Source organism: Corapipo altera, unplaced genomic scaffold, assembly GCF_003945725.1.
Source record: "Corapipo altera isolate COAL_440 unplaced genomic scaffold, ASM394572v1 67, whole genome shotgun sequence".
In the NCBI taxonomy this organism is placed as follows: domain Eukaryota; kingdom Metazoa; phylum Chordata; class Aves; order Passeriformes; family Pipridae; genus Corapipo; species Corapipo altera.
This window is the reverse complement of record NW_020884906.1, coordinates 7,812,067-7,832,297: the sequence shown is the minus strand read 5'-3', so window position 1 is coordinate 7,832,297 and position 20,231 is coordinate 7,812,067. Positions and strand designations below refer to the sequence as shown.

Here is a 20,231-nt window from a genome sequence, read left to right as displayed (position 1 = left end):
CCCTCTAAGGGGTTCAGGACCCTGGGTTTGCAGCAGCCTCACTGCAGTGACTGGGGGGTGTTGTTCTGACCACAACAAAGACCTGCGGTAGCACCAGGAGGATTTGGTGACCTGCAGCTGCTGGAATCACATCACCTCCATTACAGGTGAGGGCTGGGAGCCCTCAGGGAGCCACAGGGCTTTATTTTTATATCAGCCAGCAAAAGGGACAGCTTGAGAGCGAGCTGAACGTCGACCCCTGCTGCGCCCCAAACCTCCCTCCCGCTTAAAGAGGCAGCGAATAAAGGAAAACAGGGGATATCCTGCAGCCCACAAAGGGACTGAAGCACTCAGGTGAATGGTACCCAGGATACCCCGCTGGCCTCCAGCTTCCAGGCTGCTTTCCCACTAAAAGACCTGCTCTAACACATTTCAAAGGCAGCGGGAAGGGCTGACACCGGGATGGAGCAAAGCAGGCTTTTGAAATTCAACCTTTTCTTCTCGGTGTTTTTGTAGCTGCAAATGCATTTTCTACTCTCATCCAGGAAGAGGTGGTGCTGTTCCCTCCTGATTTATTCCTGAACAAACTGAACGTGTGAGGAGAGAAGGGAAAAAGGTGCCTTTAACCCACCCTGGGGCCCATTTAACACGTGCTGGGGCCGCCACGAGGGATGAGGATGGCTTTTGAATGCCGTGAAAAACCAGCACTGAGGTTCCCTTTGGTGAGATTTCAAGGTGAGGATTTTGAATACACAACATCAAAGGGCGTGAAAGGGGAAGGGAAGAGATGGCTATCCTGAGACAGGTTTAACCACATTAAAAGCCTCGTGGCCCCCACTGAGACTTTTGCTCCATCTGGCTTTGATCCATTTTTTATCCATATTTCCTTTCATTTCTCCCCTTTTGTTGACACACGATGGGGGAATCAATACCAGAGCGAGCGACACTGAGACATGCTCTGGTTGTTAATCCCACACCTGAGTGTGCTTGGGAGCCGCAGCCCTGTCTGGACCCGTTGTTCCCATTCCTGTTCACGCTGAAAGAATTGCACAGTATTTGTTGGATACAGCACTCAATTCTCTCCCAGATTTACAGGGGACTCAGGACAGAATGTGCAGGAAGTCTGAACAAAGCAGCTCAGCTTCCCCACCACCGTGACTGTCCTTCCACCTGCCCTTGAGCTGAGCACTCCCAAAACGAGACGCGCCTCCAAAATTTGTTCTCCTGAAAACTCACAGGCCAGAAGGGCCTTCAATTTTTTTTTTTGGCAAAAGCCTTCTCGTACACATCAGCCTGAGACCACAGGGTCATCTTTAGAAGTTGGAAGGGCATTAGGAGATGGAGATGGGGAAAGAGAACACCAGAGAGGAGAAAGAGAACTCACTCTAAGTGATGCCAGCATCCATCCTTTTAAAACAATTAATAAATGATTAATGGTATAAATTACCATAAGATGTGTTATGACATGTTGCAGAGACATTTATAAATGTCTGTGGCTTAGTTTATGGCAGCTTTTATGCAGCCCTCATAAACTGAAGTGTGTAAATCAATGTGGCTGCATCTAAAACGGGTTAGAGCACGTCCTAAAATAATTTATAAGGGATAAGGTAATTTCTATTCGCCTGTATTAACAAAGTCTTTATAAATACAATCTTCATCCAGACTCAGCCTATTATAATTCAGTTACTGTGGCAGGCACTCAAGAGATCATAAAATCAGTGCTACCTGAAGCTGTCCCTTTGCAGTGTCATTGGGGACAACGTGCAAAAGAACAAGTCACCCACCCTAGTCCTTCCCAAGGTGCTGGCACAAGGTGATGTCCTGCAGCCCTGTCCTGTCCACATGCAGCTGGTGATCCCCTCCAGAAGCCCCAGCGGGACAGGAGACCAGCACCCCACATCACCCAGCTGCTCCATGAGTGACAAGGAGCTTGGAGCCACCAGAAATGGAACAGCCTCGGGATGAGCATCACCCCCTCACACCTCCCCATGTCCCACACACCCCAGCACCAAACACCACCAGGACACGTCTCCTCCCTGCTCCAACCCCCAGCTCCGAGATGAGGTGTAAGGGATGGAGAGGCAGGAACCTCCTCACCTTTGCAGAAGCTCCCTCACCTTTGCAGGAGCTCCCTCACCTTTGCAGGAGCTCCCTCACCTTTGCAGGAGCTCCCTCACCTTTGCAGGCGCCAGCGGCTCCCAGGTGGTAGATGCCGGCCAGGATGCGCCAGACGGCCGCCTGCTCCTCCGTGGTGATGCCCAATGTGCCCATGGCAGCCCGGAGCTGGGCAAAGGCTTTCGAGGCTCTCTGCTTCTCCTCAGGCTGCAGGAGGGAAGACATGGGGGGGAACATCACCACCTCTGCCAGAGCATCATGGCAGGGGTGGTACACGACAAAAGGGAGCATGGAAACCATGCAGGGAAAAGGCAATAAGGGACCCTTGCAACCGTTTGGGCAGATGGAGAAGTCCCCGACAGGTTCCTCGAGAGCCTGGTCTACATTGCCCTGTCATACAAGGATACATAATTCCGACTTTAAGAGTGTCTACAGAGCAGCAGCTGGAGATGTTTTATATCACAGAATCCCAGAGTGGTTTGGGTTGGAAGGGACCTTAAAGCTCAGCTCATCCCAACATCCTGCCATGGGCAGGGACATCTTCCACTAGACCAGGTCACCCAGGGTTCCATCCAACCACATCCCCTCACTTCTCACCAAACACATCTGCCCACAGCTGTGCAGGTCCCAGCCACCAGCAGGGCCTGCCACCTCTCACCACAGATACTCCCCCCCAGCACTCCTGCGCTCCCTGAGCTGAGGCTGCTCTGTGCAGCCCTGGCGCTGCAGGCTCCAGGCCAGGACCAGTGGGAAAACCCTCCATGCTGGGATGGGGAACCCACAGGAATGGGGGGCTATGAAAGGAGAGTAAAACCCCATCTCTGAACCCAAATGTGCTACATCAGCAGTGTGAGGACCTCATTGTCCCCTCCTTGGAGCTGCTGCTCCAGCAACTGATTCCCTTGGCTGCTGGACCGGCACAGGAGCTCCCTAATGAAGATGGGATATTGGATTCATTGATAGATGATGTAACTGCAGATTGCTGCAATTCATCCCAGTGCTTTGGCTTGTGGACAATCTGCCAGGACTCTGCAAAAGGCTCAGGCTAATGAGAGCTTGGAGCTGGGAATCAGCTGAGGAGCTTTTAGCCCCTAAAAATCACATTCTGGGCTCCCCAAAGGATACATTTGCTCCCGAGAGCTGCTGCTCTGCAGGGGAACATCAGGGCAGTGGACCCCAGAGCAGCAGAATCTCTTCCCAACCTGGCTGGGGCATTTCCAAAACCCAAGGACAGATCCCAGGTAGGGCAGCCCCAGTTCCAACACCTCTCCTGGGACTGTTGGAGGAGTGCTGAGGGCTGTTTGGGCAGACCCTTCCTCACATCCCAACATTCACTCCCTCCCTTCATGGTTCCAGTACAGGGGCATCATCACGAATCACTCAGCACCCAAGGACCCCAAGATATCCTCTTACTGAGGGTGACAAAGGGAGTGCACTGCAACATCCCACTGCAGGTGGACACAGGGCTCCAGCATTTCTCTCTCCCTACCTTCGTGAATGGCTTGATCCCAAAGGAATTGCTCTCAGCCAACTGGTGCAGGTGCAGCATCGTCCTGGGAGTAGTTACAGAAAACGAGTCAAGCTCCCTCTTCACCTGCCCCAGTACCACCAATCCCCTGCCCTCCCCCTGGGAGCAACTCTGGCACCCACAGAGCCCCTTTACAGCACCATCTGAGGGACCTGGGTGGGACAGGTCACCACAGAACTGCTCCATGCAGGGGGACGAGCTGGCACCTGACACACCAGGAGCCTTCACCCAGGGACACACAGCCTGGGGGGAACCAGAGCAAGAGGGAAAGGGATCCCTGTCTCACTTATCACCCCAATTTCGGCTTTAGTGAAGAGGCAAAAAAGCACCAGAAAATGCCCCCGTTTCATCAAAAATCTCTAATATAAGTGTATACAGACCCCTGCAGTGTCACTAACACAGTGGCTTTCACAATCTCTTATCAGAGGGGTCTCAAAAATCCCACTGGATGGGGAGAATTTACATATATACAGTGGGGAGCCTCTGGGCAGAGGGTAGCCAGCTGGGCAGCCAGGGGGGAGCAGAGCTGCCCGGTGCCGTGGGAGCCTCACACCCACCTCTCTGCCACATCCAGCCCCACCAGCATCAGGGGGAACACGTTGAAGCTGCTCTCTCCATCAGGCTGCTGGGCAACGCGGGCTCTCTCCAGCAGCAAGGTCTGGGGAGGGAACAGAGGGCACTGGAGATGGTAAGGTGCTACTGGGAGCTGTCAAGGAGGGGCTGGATTTCTCCTTGCAGGGCCAAGGTTGGATTTGGAGGCTGCTCTTGCCACCCAGGGCTGTGCAAGCAAATTGGGCCCCAGGCATCAAGGGCAGCATTTCAGTCCATGAGTGCAACACTCAAAGTTCCACCACACCTCCAGAGGTCTGAGCAGTGTGATGGCCCTGGCAAAGATATTGCAGGATCTGGGTAAGTCATTGCCTGGTCTTGAAACAAGCCCAGATCAGGTCCAGCCTTGCCAAAAGTGTTCAGTGCCAGCGCTGACCCCAGAGCTGGGTGTGTGTCCCCCCACCCTGACTGTCCCATCCTCCCATGAACATCCCCGGATGGTCATAGTGGCCACGTTGCCACTCCTACACAAGGACAGCCCTGCCAGGCCACTGGCTCCCTGACAGTGCCCAGAGCAGAGCAGGGGCAGCAGTGGGAAACCCTGGTGCTCAAGGCCTGTCCTCCCTCAGAGGAGGCCTGGGGGCATAGGCAGCTCTGATTAAAGAGCCTTTGATAAGAGCCCTGATGGTGATAAAAGCCCTCAGAGGTGTCAGCTCAAGGCGGCGGTGTGAGGTGCTGCTAATGAAATCCTGAATTATACATTTCCTCATAAACATTTCATCCCAGCACTGCTCCGAGCTCCCTGCCAGGGAGAGGAACGGGCTGACAGAACTCCTGCTTAGGTGCCATTTAGGCACCTGTGGTCCAGGAGGAGCAGGGCATCACTCCTTGCACCCAGCCTGGCCGGGAAGCACAGCACAGGAGTTGTTCATCCCTACCCCGAGGACCCCCAGTTTCACCCACAGCCCTCCCATCTCACCAGGTGACAGGTACCTGGAGATGAGCAGCGGTGATCTGGCCAGTGGCACTGAAATCCAGCGACAGGACCATGGAGAAGCGCGTGGAGCTGCTGTTGTGGCCAGTGGTCACTGACCCAAAGGCTGCCAGGACTGTGAACATTGCCTGGATCTTCTCCACTGCAAAACCAGCACCAGAGCCCCGCTGAGTCCTGCTGCATTCCTGGAGGAGGCATCTCCTCCTGGCTCACCTCTGCCTGCTCCTCCCAGGGGTCTGTCCCAGCACTCGGGGAGCTGGCTGGGCATCCCACACCAGGGGAGCAGGTGCTTGCTGATAGGAAGGGGAAGTGCTGTCCTGAGCACGCCTCCACCCTGGTCTGGGCCATTCGTCAGCCGTTTACAGGAGCACCGTGTACCCAGAGAGCTCCGAAATCCAACCCTGCCCTCTAAAGCCACTGAGTGCTGAGCAGCGCTTCCTCTGGCGTCACCAGTAACCTGATCAGGTGGGAAGGTGCTGCCCCAAGCACGGGAATAATTCGAGTAATTTCCTCCTGGTGCTCATGCTGGTGTTTGTCAAAACAGCAAATCCATTAGGTCTGCGATGGGGACAGTGGTGCTCACAGGCACACTGGTGACAGTGGCACTTGCAGCCACACCAGCCGCTCGGGAAGCACCCCAAGGAGCATGAATCAGGCCAGGAATGGGGCAAACCAAGGCCATTAGATGGAAATAGCATCACCTTTGTGTTCGTGTGCCCCCAACCTGCATAGTCTCCATGTGTTGCCTCTGCCCAGCACCCAGCACTGTCTCTGTGGGGGCTGCCAGCAGCCTGCTGCCCTGTACCTGAGACCCTGCCATCCACGCTGCCCGCCGTGCCCACCAGGTACTCCAGGGCACTCTGGCAGCACTTGGTCCTCCCGGCCCCGCTGCGCCCCAGGGGGACGATGGCCTGGTCCTGCCGCTGCATCAGCAGGTTCCTGTAGGCTCTGTGTGCCAGCGAGGAGATGTGTGGGGGCAGGTTGTCCCGCTTCCCCCTGGGAGCCTGCGGGCAGGGAGAGAGTGGTAAAGCACAGCCCAAAACAGGTTTCTTGTAGACAAAAACTTGAAGACATTCACACTCAGGGCGATGGGTTTCTCCCCACGGTGAATAACCCCCCAAAACTGTGTCCTCAGATCACTCCCTTCCCCAAGCATCTCTGGTCGTGAGTGTTCTCAGAGCCCCTCCAGACTCGAGCATCCCTGGCCCTCAGTATCTTCAGAGTATTCCCCCTCCCCAGGCATCCCTGGTCCTGAGTGTCCTCGGTGCATCCCTCAGAGCACCCCTGGTCTTGAGTGTCTCCAGAACATCCCTGCCCCGAGCATTCCCGGTCCTGAGTGATCTCAGGGCATCCCCAGCCCTGAGCATCCTCAAAGCATCCCCGCTCCGAGCATTCCTGGTTCCGAGTGTCCCCAGAGCACCCCCGGTCCCAAGTGTCCCCAGAGCCTCCCCGCACTGTGACGGTCCCACGGTGCCACCTGCCGGCAACTGCCACACCGGCGCCCTCCGCCACTGTCCCCACGGGGGTCGGTGACCCAGTCCCAACACCTCCCCTGGGACTGCTTCCCACGGCAGATCCCGCTGTCGCACGGTTCCCCCCGCTCACCTTCCCCGCGCCGCCGGCGGGCGCGGGGCCGGGCGCGATGGCCACCAGGTTGGGCCCCGCGTAGGTGCAGGGCAGGCGGGCACGGAACCGCTGCCGCAGCGTGTTCAGGACGCTGCACTCGTTGAGGCTGATCAGCGCGGCCAGATCCTCGGCCTGATCCAGGCTGGGCGGGTTGGTCTGTGGGAGGAGAGCCAGAGACACCTCGAGCTCTGCTCTCATGGCACAGGCTGTGCTGGACCACACTGGCACCCTGACACCTGGGACCCAGCCAGCCTGGGGTGATGGCCTGAGAAGCATCATCATGCCCTGGCACTGCCCTGCACCAGCCCAAAATGGGGAGGGGGCTCACCCGCTGCACGCTGTCCTCGTCCACCTCGGTGACGGTGCCGTCCTCGTCCCGGCGCACCCTCACCCTCCCCGCTGGCAGCTCAGGTGTCCCCACATCTGGCTTCAGCTGCGTGGCTGCAATGAGAGGCTAATGAGTCTCTCCAGCCTGGCACAGCTGAGACAGCCTGGGGCAGAGCCCGCTGTGGCGTGGGGAGATGCCAAGGGGTCAAATCCAGCCATGTCTACACTGGGGCACGGATGGGTACTGTACCAGCACAGCACCCAGTGCCCACCCTGCTCCCAGCATATCTCATCTCTGGTGCTGGAGAGCAAGGGCAGAGCAAGGCAAGTTACCGAGTGTGAACCCGTCCTGCTGGATGAGCCAGACCTTCTCCGCTTCATACCAAATGTCCCTCGGAGCCTGCAGGGAGGATAGAGGGGAATTGGACAAGAGTGGGAGGAAAACTGAGCTGAACAAACTGCTTTTGCCCCCTGGGCAGCAACACTTCCAGCCAGACCCCCTGGCCCTCTGCTTCCTGCCCATCCAGCCCCAGGTCTGCCTTCCCTCTAGCCCCCAGCTGAGCCCATGGGAATGAGAAGAGCTGCATGAAACCAGAAAATTACATCAGTGCCCCAAAACCCTGAGTAACATCCACGTTACCTGGTCCTTGTCTGTGCTCTCGCCCGATGCCTCTTTGCCCTGGTCCTCAGTCATGCTCTTGATAATCTCTTTGCTCTTTCCCAGTGTTTCTTTAGCCTCATCCTTGTCTGTGCTCTTGTTCATCCCTTTGCTCTCTCTCAGCATCTCTTCACCCTTTCTGAGCTCTTCCTTCACCTTCCCCACCTCCTTTCCCACATCTTTGGACTTCTCTTGGATTCCTCCCGGCTCCCCCTTGAGCTCCTCTGACTTGTTTTTGTTTTTTTCAGGCTTTTTGAATTCCCTTGGCTCCTTCTTGCTACCTCCAACATCTTTCTTCATCTTCTCCAGCTCTTTGTTGGCTGGAAACGGCTCCCTCTGGGCTCTCCCCTTGGCTGGGGGCTCCTCGTGCCTTGGGGGTGTCCCCTTCTCCTTCTTGGTGCTCTTCGGGTCTGTCCCCTTGGATGAGTCCCCCTCCTTTGGTGGGACTTTGCTGCCACGCTGGGGGCCCTGGCTGGGGGCGGGGGCTGGAGCTGGGGGGCTGCCCCCCTGCTGGGTGTCCTTGGGGCTCTTCTTGGGGCACAACAGCTTTACCACCTTGGGAACCTCCAGACGAGGGGTCTCTGCTGGTTTGGGAGGGATCTTTGTTGGTTTGGAGGAAGCCTCTGCTGGTTTTGGGGATGCTGTCTCTGGTTTGCGAGGGGTCTCTGCTGGTTTTGGGGGTGTTCCTGCTGGTTTTGGGGATGTTTCTGCTGGTTTTGAGGATGTTTCTGCTGGTTTTGAGGATGCCACCACTGATTTGCGGGGGATCTCTGCTGGTTTTGGGGGTGTCTCTGCTGGTTTGAGGGCAGCCACTGCCAGGCTGGGTGCAGGGGATGGAGTTCTTCTGGGGATGGTCCCCGGTGCAGCTTTTTCAGGGGGAAGCTCCTTGCATGGGGGGGCTGTGACCCCCTTGCCCCCCTGCCCCTCTACCTTCAACCCGTTCCGCAGTGGCTCCTCACTGGCCCCCCCTCCTCTGGCAGCTGGGGTGTCCCTGGCTCGGGCCTCGCCTTCCTTCCCCACGGGCTGCCAAGCAAAGGAGAGGAGCTGAATCTGACAGGGACAGGGCAAAGAACCCAACCTCAGCCCAGCCCTGGGAGCTGCAACCCCACGTGGTTTGACCATGCCACATACAGCCCTAGCCCTGTACGGAGCTCTAGCCCTGACCCATTCTCTCCGGGCACAGCCAATGGCTGTGGGTGGCTTCTTGGACCTGGCTGCAGGGTGGCAATCAGTGGTGGCCTTCTCCTCCCCCTTGGCCACATCCCGACCCTCCACCCGCCACGTTCTGGGTCACCGCTTGGTGCTGTTCCTGGAGACACCCCACGTGCTCCCCTTCCTGCACTCTTCACTGAACCAGAGAGCCTCACACTCTGCTTAATTACTCACCTTCCAATAAAGCAAGTCAAGAATGGCAAGTGGCATTAAGGAACTCTCCAGCATTAATTGCCCTAGGCTGGGAGCTGGGCGGGTTTGCAGCTTGCTGCAGCCACCACGCTGCAAGCCTGGGCCTCGCTGTCCAGCCCAGCTCATGCAAAACACCCTCAGATTCCTGACTCTGGCCAGTGTCGTGGGGCCACACAGCCCCTCAGCCCCCAAGGAACTTCCCTGAGCTGGGGACAGCTGGGGACACCCAGGGACACAGGGACAGTGGCCCAGCAGGACACCCCGGTGCAGTGTGGGGTTCACCACCACTCACCTCCTCCTTCCCGCTCGCCTTGCTCTCCTTCCTCTGTCTTGCTGCCTTGGCCTCCTTCTCAGTCTCCCGCACGAGCTGTTTGATGAACCCCCCGGGGATGACCGACAGGAGCAGGGGGGGTGCGGACGGGGGTGGCCCCCGGTCCTCGTCCCGTATCTGTTCACAGGAGCAGAGGTGGGTTACGGGGTGGGCATGGGGACAGGGCACGGCACAGCCCCGTGGGCGCGTTAGTGGCAGTGGAGTCAAGAACAGCACCCTGCTCTGCTCTGCCAGCGGCTGCAGGCATTGCCCAGGCTCCCAGCGAGGCCACAGGCCACCTGTGGGCACCAGGCTGGTTCGGGTATGCTGTGGTGAGCAGAAGCACTGAGTAGAAAAGCCCACAGAGAAGCACCTGGATTTCCACAGCCACCAAGGGCTGGTGCAGCAGGAGCCCACGTGCACTGCCATCTCTGCCCCAGCACGGCCACAGGAGGATCTGTCCTGGCTGCAGTGAGTCAAGAAGCAGCTCCAGCATCACCATGGCCACATGCAGCCCTGCAGGTCTGTTCCTCTGTGCCAGGCCCCAGGCCAAAACCAGCCCCCAGGCCAAAACCAGCCCCACTTCCCACAGCTTTCCCAGCCACAGCCCCACTCAGCAGCATCAGCACCAAACCCTGCAGCCTCAGCCAGGCTCAGACAGGCAGGGACCCTTGTGCATCCAACAGCAGCAAAATCACCCAAACCAAAACAATCAGGCTGTGAAGGAGCCTGGAGCCAGCAGAGTTGGACACAGCAGGAGCAAAGTGTGCAGGGAGCTGTGGGGATGCAACCCCAGAGGCTGCTGCAGTGCAACCCCCCCAAGGACTGAGCCCCCAGGAAGGCACGAGCAGCCCTGAAACACCACCAGTGCCACCCCGGACCGAGACTTTCCTTCTGCTCCCAGAGCGCGAGGCGCGAGGAGATGGCCATGGTGGCAGTGAGGCTGGACGGTGCTGTGGGGAGAGATGTGATGACACCAGGCAGAGAGAGAGGAGAGAGTTAGCCAGGGGCTGCTGCTGTGCCACAAGCTATGCCGGGCCGGCAGCACAGTGACCTTGCTGGGGGTTGCCCAACCAGAGCTCCCAGCACCGACTGGAGCGTGGCAGCTCGGGCACAAGGGGATGGGTGGTGCGGCAGTGCTGGAGGGTGCTACTGCCACCAGCAGCCACCTCCAGCCCCGGCGAGGGCCAGGCAGCGAGGGGAGGTGGCAGCACAGAGGGTCGGTGGTGGGACCCCCCGGCTCAGGCTGGGCGGCCGCGGGAGCCCGGCCGTGCCCCACCGCGGGCTGACCCCGGCTTCACCTGTCGGGATCATTCACGCCCCGAGAGCGCCGGGGCTCGCCCGGCCCTGCCGGCGGCCGCATCTCCTTGTACAGTAAAAAGAGCAGGAGCTCCGGAGCGGCCAGGAGCCGGCTCAGGAATGTCGCTTGCGTTCCCGGGCGGCAGCCCCCAGGGCCACGTGCCCTCCGCGACCGGCGCTGCCCCCCACCCTGTCCCACTCACCCGGGGCTCTTTGGTCCCGGGGAGAACCGGTCCCGAGCGGCGCCGGCAGAGCCCGGAAGGTGCCTGTGGCCGGGCACCGTCACCTCCCCGAGCGGACCCTCCGTCCTGCCCTGTACGTGGGGAAACCGAGCACGGAGAGGACCAAGCACAGAGCATGGCACCAACAAAGACCGGGACCACCATCACCACCACCCTGCTGTACCCACCCAGGTGCAGGATGTGGCCCCAGTTGGGCCGCGGCCATTGGGGTCTGGTCCCCCTTTGGGACTCGCTCCCACTGCCATCCCGGTAGGTGCCAAGAGCCGAGGCCACTGAGGGATCCCTGGCCACCTCCTACACAGGGCAGGGAGCACCGTCCGCGTCCCTAACCCCTCTCCCAGCACAACCTCGTGCCTGGAAGCCGCCCCCGAAGCCGGGGCTGCCGCTATCGCCATCCATTCCCAACTAAAAATAACCCTCCCGGCCGAGGGGCCCACGGCCCCGCGCACCCAGAGAGCCCGTCCGGACCCCGACTCCCACCCCCAGCTCCCCCCAGAGCCCCCGTACCTGGCGGGGGCTGCGGGCGCGGGGGGCTGTCGGCCCTCGCCGGCACCGGGCTCCGCGAGAGAGCGACAGCGGCGTGCGGGGAGCGGCGGAGGGTCAGCGCACGCCTCCCCCGCCCCCGCCCTGGTGGCAGCTGAGGTGACACATGTCACTGCTAAAAATACCCGCGGCGGTGGCACCGGGGCCGCGACTGGGGAGAGGCAGTGGCACAGTGGGGCTCCCCCGTTCCTTGGCCTCTGCACCGGCTGGAACACACGTGTGCCACCCGTGCCTTCCCTGGCATACGTGTCACCCGTGTCCTCCCTGACACGCTGTTTGTGCCTTCCTTGGTGCACACTTTTGCAACCCACAGAAGTGGGAGAACCTCTGTGGCTTGGCATGAGCCCACCCGGGGTGCTCTTCTGCTGCAGGAGTGGACCCCAGGGTGATCCCCAAGATCATGGCTCAGAGCTCCAGCACAGGGGCTCCCCAGAGCACTCAGTTCTCCCCACCAGCCCCTGCCCTGAGATGGGGCTAAGCTGGAGAGGGACCTGAGAGCAGAGCTCAAAATAGCCCCTGGCAGTAACACCAGCATGGTCAGCACCCAAACAAGGCAGGTGGGAGGGGGTCAGCAGAGTGGACATGTGGTGACCACACAGGACTGAGTGTGACCCCCAGTCAGGGTGCAGAGCCCTGGCTCAGGCCAAGTCCAGCTGCAGAAGTGTAACTCCCCCTCAGTCACTCTGACCTGAAAAGGTCCACAGACATGGCCAGGGCATCATCTGGAAAAGCTCTATTAATGAGAAAGGAAATGGGATTGTCAGTCTGGAGTCATCTAGAAGGAAACCAAGGGTTGCTCCAAGCATCTCACCAGCCCCAATTACACCCAGGAACAACATGAGGACACGCGGTTTTGAATGGTCTGTCACATGGTCCCGGATGGCAGTGCAGCCACAGGGCAGCCTGTCCACTCCTGGGGGTCCCTCCAGCACTGGTGGAAAGCCACCATTGGTCACCCATCACCCACCTCTCAGTCTCTGCCAGGGATCCCTGACACAGGGCTGAGGATCACACCTCAGGGTCCTCCTGGCACAGTGAGCACCGTCCCACCATCAGGACACAACCAGCATGGCCCTAGGCAGGGGAAAAATGAGGATAAACACCGTGTGCAGGAGTAGGGGTGAGCAAAGGGACTTACCTGTGTGCGGGGCAGCCGAGGTGATGGGGCACAGGGGTCAGTCCAGCAGTGCCCTGTGAGCAGCTGCCCAGTCTGGCACAGCCCATCCCAGTCCAGCGGGAAGGGGCAGGTGACACTGAAAGAACCAGGCACCAGCACACACGCAAAGGACGGTTTTTATTGGGGTCTGGTCGTAGGAGAGCAGTTGTACTGACCAACACACAGAAGCAGCTTAGCTGTGCCAAAATAATCAGTTAAAAAAATACTGGTGGAAAGAACCGAGTGTGGCACATCCGCCACGACGGGCGAGGGCTGTAAACTCCGAGGACAGTCCGTGAGGAGCCCGAGGGACGTGCCACAGCTCACCCGGCACAGGGACCCTCCTCCCCACAATAAATATGGAAAGAGCCAAGTACATAAAACAAGGAATGATCTCATCGATACAATATCTAAAGTTATTTACAGATCCTGGCTTTGCTTACCATTAATTACATATTTTGGACAGGTTCTCTTTCGATCATTTCCCTCATCACGAGTAGCTGTTCGTGTGAATCTGCTCCTTTTTGTTTTGAAGGACCGAATGAGGCACTGCAAGTGCTCACAAATCCCCTCTCCAAGGATGCTCCTGCTTTATTCTGTTTTTCAGACTCATTTTTATGTGCCATCTCACCTACTCTCTGCTCTCTCCCTTTCTCCGAGGAGAAAATCCCTGCTACAGCCAGGAAAGTCTCTTCCCAGCCCGTACCTCACCCCAGTCCATCTCCTTTTCCAGTCTTGGAACACATTGTGTCAAACAAATCTGGACAAACCTTGACTCTGAACAACCACCTTCCTGCACCTGTCCCCAGGTTTTCTATCAAAGCCCTGCCTGGACACACCTCAGGCCAGCAACACCAGGCTCAGTGCTGTCCCCACTGTGTCCCCTTTCAGGGGGTGACACTAAGGAGCCACAATAGCACCAGCACAGTCTTACCCAGCACAGCTCTACCTCCCTCCAGGAGCAGCTCCAGCTCACCCCAAAATCCAGTGGGATCAGACAGGCATGAGAGGGTGAAATGGGAAAGAAGGCAGGGACTGCTCCGGGGTGAGGCAGGGATCCCTCCCCATGGCAGAAGCACAGCAGGGATCTCTCCCTGGCTCCAGGTAGCCCCTCAGCAAGGAGAGGGCTTCAGCAGCAGAAAAATGCCAGATTTCACCCCAGAGATGTCATGGGGATCAGCCCTGACCACCACAGACCTTCATCTCCACTACACTGGCAATTAAGAGCATGCGCTGTAATACCTTGAGTATTCCTCAAACCACAGAGGCCATGTTCACAACTGGAATAATTTTTAGGAAATGGGTGATCTGCTGAATTTGGGGCTATTTCTGTACCTCACCTGAGAAGGAGGTGCCAGGGTTGGCTCTCTACAGATGTGCCCAGTGGCGGCAACTCTCACAGTGACACCAGGAGTGGTACCCACAGCGAGGGGATCCAGCATGGGGGTCACCCAAGGGATGGTCCCTGCAGGGTCTCAGAGTGCCTGCTCCCTTCCTGGGATGTGACACAGAGCAGGGTCCTGCCCTGGCCCCGACCCCCTGACAGACACCACTGCTGCCTCAGCAGGCTCTGGTCTGTTTTTAAGGATCGAGTGATCACCCTCAAACACAAAATCCATCTCCAGTACGTAAATTTTGGTGACTGTGGCTGCCTGCAGCCCATCTCTGCCCTACACCTCAACTGGCCCCCACACCAAGTTCTCCAGCTCAAGCACCGCTCTGGGCTCTCCCTCTGCTCACTCCTTACCCTCAGAATTAGAGCTGTGCACTTCCCTGAGCTGATGGCTGAGCTGTATCAAACATCAAGCTGACTTCTTGCCTCAGTTTAGGTCACTGATTCTCATTAACCCAGCACAGACTCATATGAATAAACACTTGCTCTTGGAAGGCTGAAAGATAAGGGGGAAATTTAGAGATATCACATCAAGGAGTCGATCTGCAGGAGCTTTGCAGGTGCTTCTGCATTCACGAGCCACCTCAAGATAGTCCTGACAGAGCCCAGAGTCCCTGTGCCGGGAGACAAGGGTGAGCTGCACATCCTCAGGGAGACTATTCCCACTTTACCATGAAAAACAGAATAAAGCTGGCTGATCCTGCTTGAAAGGAATTGCCACTTCCATACGCATACGGAGCAGAAATTCTGTGGAATGTCAGAAGTTGGAGAAACATGTATTTAATAAATAATATAAAATGCTTTTTCTGTTAAAATAGAATTCTCGGGTTTATACCTACAGAGCATAGCAACCTTTACATAAACAAAATAAAGCTGAGTCTGTGGTGATTAGTTTAACACAAAATAAAAATACAATTTAACAATAGTATTAAAACAGCCAATGTTCCATCCACACAATATGTACACCATGGAATAGAAATCAACAGGAAACAAAAGTAGATTATCTTGAAACTCCTCAGACATTTGGATATACATCTTTTCTCTGTATATTTTAGATATTTTCCTTTTTTTTTACAATATTAAAATTAATACTATGCTTTGTCAAAATACGCTTTTCAGGTTTTTTTCTTTAATTCGTAGAACTGACTCATTCCTTATATTAATCAACACAACTAGAATTATTTACTGTCTACTGTACACTTCAAATAGTCCTTCCTCCAGGGATATTCTGGGTGTGAACACCTCAGAGCTGAAGGAGCCGTGTCACTGCCACGTGCTGAGAGGGGCACGGAGACACCCGTGTGCCAATGGTTGTGGGACGTGGAAATAAGGAACCTGGTCCTAAAGCTGATCAGCTGCCAGGGAAAGAGCAACTCAGAGCTCCAGGGATTTCACTCTTCATGAGCTGATTTACTGTAAACCCAAGGAATGTCAGTGCTGAGCCACCACAGTGCCAGGGCTTGGTTCTGCTCAGGAGGCAACATCAAGCCCTGAGCAGCTCTCCTGGGCACAACAGTGTCCACTTGGACAGGATCACAACCAAAACAGGTCTATTTTAGCACAAAAAACCAGTGTTTCCATCACCTACACACTGCGCTGCACACACCTGATTTATATCAAAACCAAACCCAACCTCATAATCCAATTTCCATTTTTCCCCCTTGACAGAAGTGGGAAAAGAAAAACTTCCACTGGGTTTCTAAAGGGGAGGTGCTGAATCATGGAATATCCTGAGTTGGAGGGGACTCACAAGGATCATCGAAGTCCAACTCCTGGCCCTGCTCAGGATAACCCCAAGAATTTGAGGAAAATTTGAATGTGACTAAGCCGAGGTCTATCCCTGGAGCTGCTCTCCCTACCTGCCAGGCTTCCCAGCTACACTTTCAGCTATTTTTAGCCTGCTCCAAGTTTTTTTGAAGCCTAATGGGGGGTGGGAGAACATACCAGGAATGTCAATCCAAGCTGGCTCCACTCCAGCATTACTCCAGCTTATCTCACAGCAACAGTTTGGGAAGAACCTGTGAGCCTGTGGCTACAGGCTGTGCTGGACCAGGGACAAGAACAAGACATAAAGCTCAACACAACTAACAGGAAGAAGCTTTTACGTTTGGAGAAGTGGACAGCCAACACTTGGGTGAAGGATTGAAAAAAAATCATAAATGTTCCTTTAACAGGTAAATGAATTTGCAAAACAGTTACCAAATAAAGCTGAGTAATAAAAATGCATACCTGCAATGACGAGACACCTGATCTAACCCAGCGTCCAAGGCAGCACCTGACTCAGTCAGGAGACACCAGCCAAGCTCATCCCTGCTCCAAGTGGTTCCTCACTCTGCCTGCAGCAGGAATAACTGTGGCTTTGCTTCTCCTGCACTTAAATTTCTACTCATAGAAACCTGATTTTGGCCAGAATTCACTGTATCCCTATTACTCAAGTGAGACATTATGTACAGCAACTCCCACATATCAAAAAAGCACAGGAAGCAGGGGTGCAACTCCTCAAAATATCCCAGGACCCCCAGCCCAGCTCTCTCCCACCCCATCACTCCTGCTGGCTTTCCAGGATCTGGTCCTACTGCATTTGCCTGCTACAAGGAATAATCAGGATATGATCCCTGCAGCCCTGGAGACACATGGATGTGTCAGGGGGTGTTTAATATGGTCCTATCCAGGTGTAATTCTCCATGTTGGAATATCAGAAATGATTCCTGCGCACACTTAAATCTTCAGTCCAGCTGATGCTTTTTAAAAGAACTTTCAGATAATTTGTTTAAAAGTCTGTTTAATCATTCACTCAGATGAGTGAATGCTGTGGATGCCTGAACCTCTAATTTCTTTACTTCCCTGAACATTAACAAAAATACAACTCCTACAAATATGGTCAAAATGCACAAAAGACAAGGTCGTGCCTGACGCTCTCCATGTTCAATGAGGGTTTTACACACACAGATGAAGATGTAAAATGTCATGTAAAATGACACCATCAGGAACCTTTGTCCAAGATAAAAACTTCAGGGACTCTGGTACCTACACCAGGAAGGAGCAGTCTGGGGCAGTATCCAGGACTTCCAGCTCTCCCTCTGCACCAGCAGATCCAGTCCCTTTCACCAGAACCCCAGTTCTTACGGGGGTCCCAATGGGAGTCACTACGTAGTTTGTCACTACAATAATCTCTCCTTCTCTCCTAAGAGCAGTTACACATAAGTCAAATAAAGCTCCTATAAATTGTCAATAAATCAGTTGACTAAAGAAAACCAAATCTGTTACTGCCCCACTCTCACCAGAGATGGAGAGCTGACTGAGGGTGGACTGGGATGAGGCAGTAAGGACTGTGATAAGAAGGATAGTCTGGGGCCATCCCAACTCCAAAATACAAGTAATTTCCTAAGTCAATACACAGCCTCCGTTTCATACACAATCTCTGGTTTTGAGGCACGATTTCCCAATTGCTGCCCTGTCCCTCCCCTCCTCACTGACACCAGCACCCAGAATCTGCTGAGCAGAGACTGCCAGCAAGGAGTGAGAGTAAAAACCAGCCATGGAAAATAAGTGAAGGAGAAGAATGGAACTGACCGTGGACTAAGAAAGTACAAACAAGTTACACAAGAACCGTGAGCAGCGTTTAACACAATCTGAGGGGTTTTTCTAAATCAAGAAGAAAAATAAGAGCATCACATGATATTGTAGGGAGAGCTGAACAACACTCAGTGGCATGAGACATTTCCTATTCCAAACATTGTTAAATACCACACATAAGAGTCATAGAATCATTTAGGTTGGAAAAGACCTCCAAGATCTTTGAGTCCAACCTTTGACCGACTACCTCTGACACTGCTCCTTACAGAGGAGCTGAGATGCTCAGTGACACTTATCAGCAGGAATGACAGAGAGGCTGGTACCCTTCACACAAAATAATTTGGAAAATAAATGGGGAAAAAAAATCATTGAAAGTAATCACTGACTCATAGAAGGTATTTTCCAGAACGTTTTTCCTTTGATGAAGCCCCTGATGGTCAGAGAGTTTGCATGGGCTCTGCAGACAACCCAGCCCTACTTCTAGAAGCAAATACAGCCAACTTTATTACTTTTCTACAAGGAAAGAGGTCTGGAACTCTGTAGTTGTCTGACAGTAACACACACTTGCACACTTGGCAGATGGGGGAAGCTGTCAGGGCAATTTCTGCTCTCATTTACCAGACACAATTCCCATTGTCTTTAGGGACTATGAGAATTGTACCTACATAGCTGGGAAGCAAATCTTCTCAAAGGTGTTCACTGAATCAGAAAAAAAGCTTAAATTCAGCCCTGACCTCTCTTTTACAAACAATCACAACACCCAGGGCAAGGCTGACTTGATGAGCTTGAAGCTGTCAGACAGTTCAGGATTAGATCTTGACTTCAGCAAGAGTTCAGCATGACACAACTGATGCCTCAAGTAGAATTAATACAAACCGGGCATTTGATCAGCTCCTTCTGTCAGTACCACACTCAGTTTTCTCAGACTGTTTACAATGTGGACAGTTTGAACTCTTTAGCAGAGAAAAATCAAACATCCTTTCACAAGCTGAGCTGTGTGATATGTGCACGAACCTCCTGGGCCAAGCTACAGAGAAAACTGGGATATCTATGCTATGAGACCACACCTGTGTACAACAGAGAAGGATCCACGAGTCCCAGAACTGGAGTGATCCGGAATACGTACCGAGGTACCCAGACATTTGAACCCAGCACATGCACTAGAATGCATTGGATTTGAATAGTTTCTTTTTAATTTTTAAAAAGTGCAGTTGACCTGAAATGGAAAAGAACTGTCTTTATGTTCACTGTAAACTTGTCAAAAGGAATCTGCTCTTTAAAAACTGTGCTAAAATAGTCAATTTATACAACAGAGCACTAGATGAAGCTACCATAAATTCCTCTTCACCAATTATTACTCTATTGTGTCAGTTATAGTACTGCATATACGTAGAAGAAGCAAAACGGTGGTAGCTACTATTAGTGAGTACAACAAACCAAGGGAATAATTCGAGTTCAACGCTCCCATGAAGTAGCAATAACATTTAAACCACAGGACAGTTAGAATTCAGTACTTTGAAGTGCATAAGAGTCACACTGTTGATCATCAGCAGTATGGAGAAAGGTTATTATAGAGTCAGCAGTAATGGTTGGAAAGGACATGGCAACACGACAGAGTGAGGGTCATCCAACAGGGCGGCAGCTCCGGGTCTGTCGGTGTCACCATGGAGTGTCACCCCAGCCAGCAGCACCTGTGCCAGCCCCAGGCCTGGTGCCACCAAACGAGGGGATCGCAGGGAAAACAGCCTCTTCCTTCCATCAGTAGTTCCAGAGTAACGGAGCACATCCAGGTCCCCGCCGGGAGTGGGGACACGTGGGAGCAAGGAGCAGCCTCTACGCTTGGTGACTTCCACCGCTGCAGGAGCAGGAATCCACCCGCCACCCTTCCAGTCTTCACAGCCTCCACAGACAGAGTTCTGACAAGATCCCACGCTGTAAACATCTAATTCCTCCTCTTCTAAGCACATCCCGCGTCCAGGATTGCACAAAGTCATTCGTAAGGATTCTGGGACACTCTGCATGTTCACCAAGTAGCTCTCCCTGCGTGAACGTGGTTCGTGTCTCCTACAGCCCATTGCTGTTCCTGTGGCTGAGCGGTGGCTTCGAGAGCTCTACAACTGTGGAGCGAGATTTATTGAGAAACTTCGGAGCCCGGCGCAGCAACCTCTGGGCCTCAGTGAAAGCTTCTGTCAGCTCTTTTTTCCACTGAACAAATTCGGGGTCACTCTGAAAGAGACACAGAAGCAGTTTGGCACTTCATCGTAACCGGCCAACAGCGTCTTCTGTCTTACACAGCACCTTAAGGAGGTTATTTTAATTTTCTGAAGGAACAAGCAGCTTTGGGTATTGCCCATGTGCAGCCCTCGGCTTCTCCATCGCCCCACCGAAGGCTGGACACAACGTTTTGAGGACTCCTGCACTTCCCCCTGGCAAACACATGAGCTACAGCAACTCTCTGCAGTGACACATGAGACAACGAGGCCCTCGGAGCCCGCGGAGGTTGAGTAGTTTTGAAGTTTTTAGCTATTTAAT

The 20,231-nt window shown here is 54.6% G+C and overlaps 2 protein-coding genes across 3 annotated transcripts in view; both read right to left on the bottom strand.

The window, feature by feature from the left end:
- MYO18B (myosin XVIIIB) overlaps nt 1–11,276 on the bottom strand; it is a 55,889-nt gene extending 44,613 nt beyond the window's left edge. The window contains exons 1-11 of the mRNA XM_027652324.1: nt 11,199–11,276; nt 9,473–9,628; nt 7,759–8,799; nt 7,452–7,518; nt 7,120–7,232; nt 6,771–6,947; nt 5,971–6,169; nt 5,165–5,307; nt 4,180–4,280; nt 3,584–3,647; nt 2,157–2,301 (exon numbers count right to left, since the gene is read on the bottom strand). Of these exons, the coding sequence (XP_027508125.1) occupies nt 2,157–2,301; nt 3,584–3,647; nt 4,180–4,280; nt 5,165–5,307; nt 5,971–6,169; nt 6,771–6,947; nt 7,120–7,232; nt 7,452–7,518; nt 7,759–8,799; nt 9,473–9,628; nt 11,199–11,276 (2,284 nt within the window). The remainder of the gene's footprint in view (nt 1–2,156; nt 2,302–3,583; nt 3,648–4,179; nt 4,281–5,164; nt 5,308–5,970; nt 6,170–6,770; nt 6,948–7,119; nt 7,233–7,451; nt 7,519–7,758; nt 8,800–9,472; nt 9,629–11,198) is intronic.
- Nucleotides 11,277–12,849: 1,573 nt separating this feature from the next.
- GRK3 (G protein-coupled receptor kinase 3) overlaps nt 12,850–20,231 on the bottom strand; it is a 49,150-nt gene continuing 41,768 nt past the window's right edge. For both annotated transcript variants that reach the window (XM_027652257.1, XM_027652258.1), the window contains exon 20: nt 12,850–19,925. In XM_027652257.1, the coding sequence (XP_027508058.1) occupies nt 19,764–19,925 (162 nt within the window). In that variant the 3' untranslated portion in view covers nt 12,850–19,763. The remainder of the gene's footprint in view (nt 19,926–20,231) is intronic.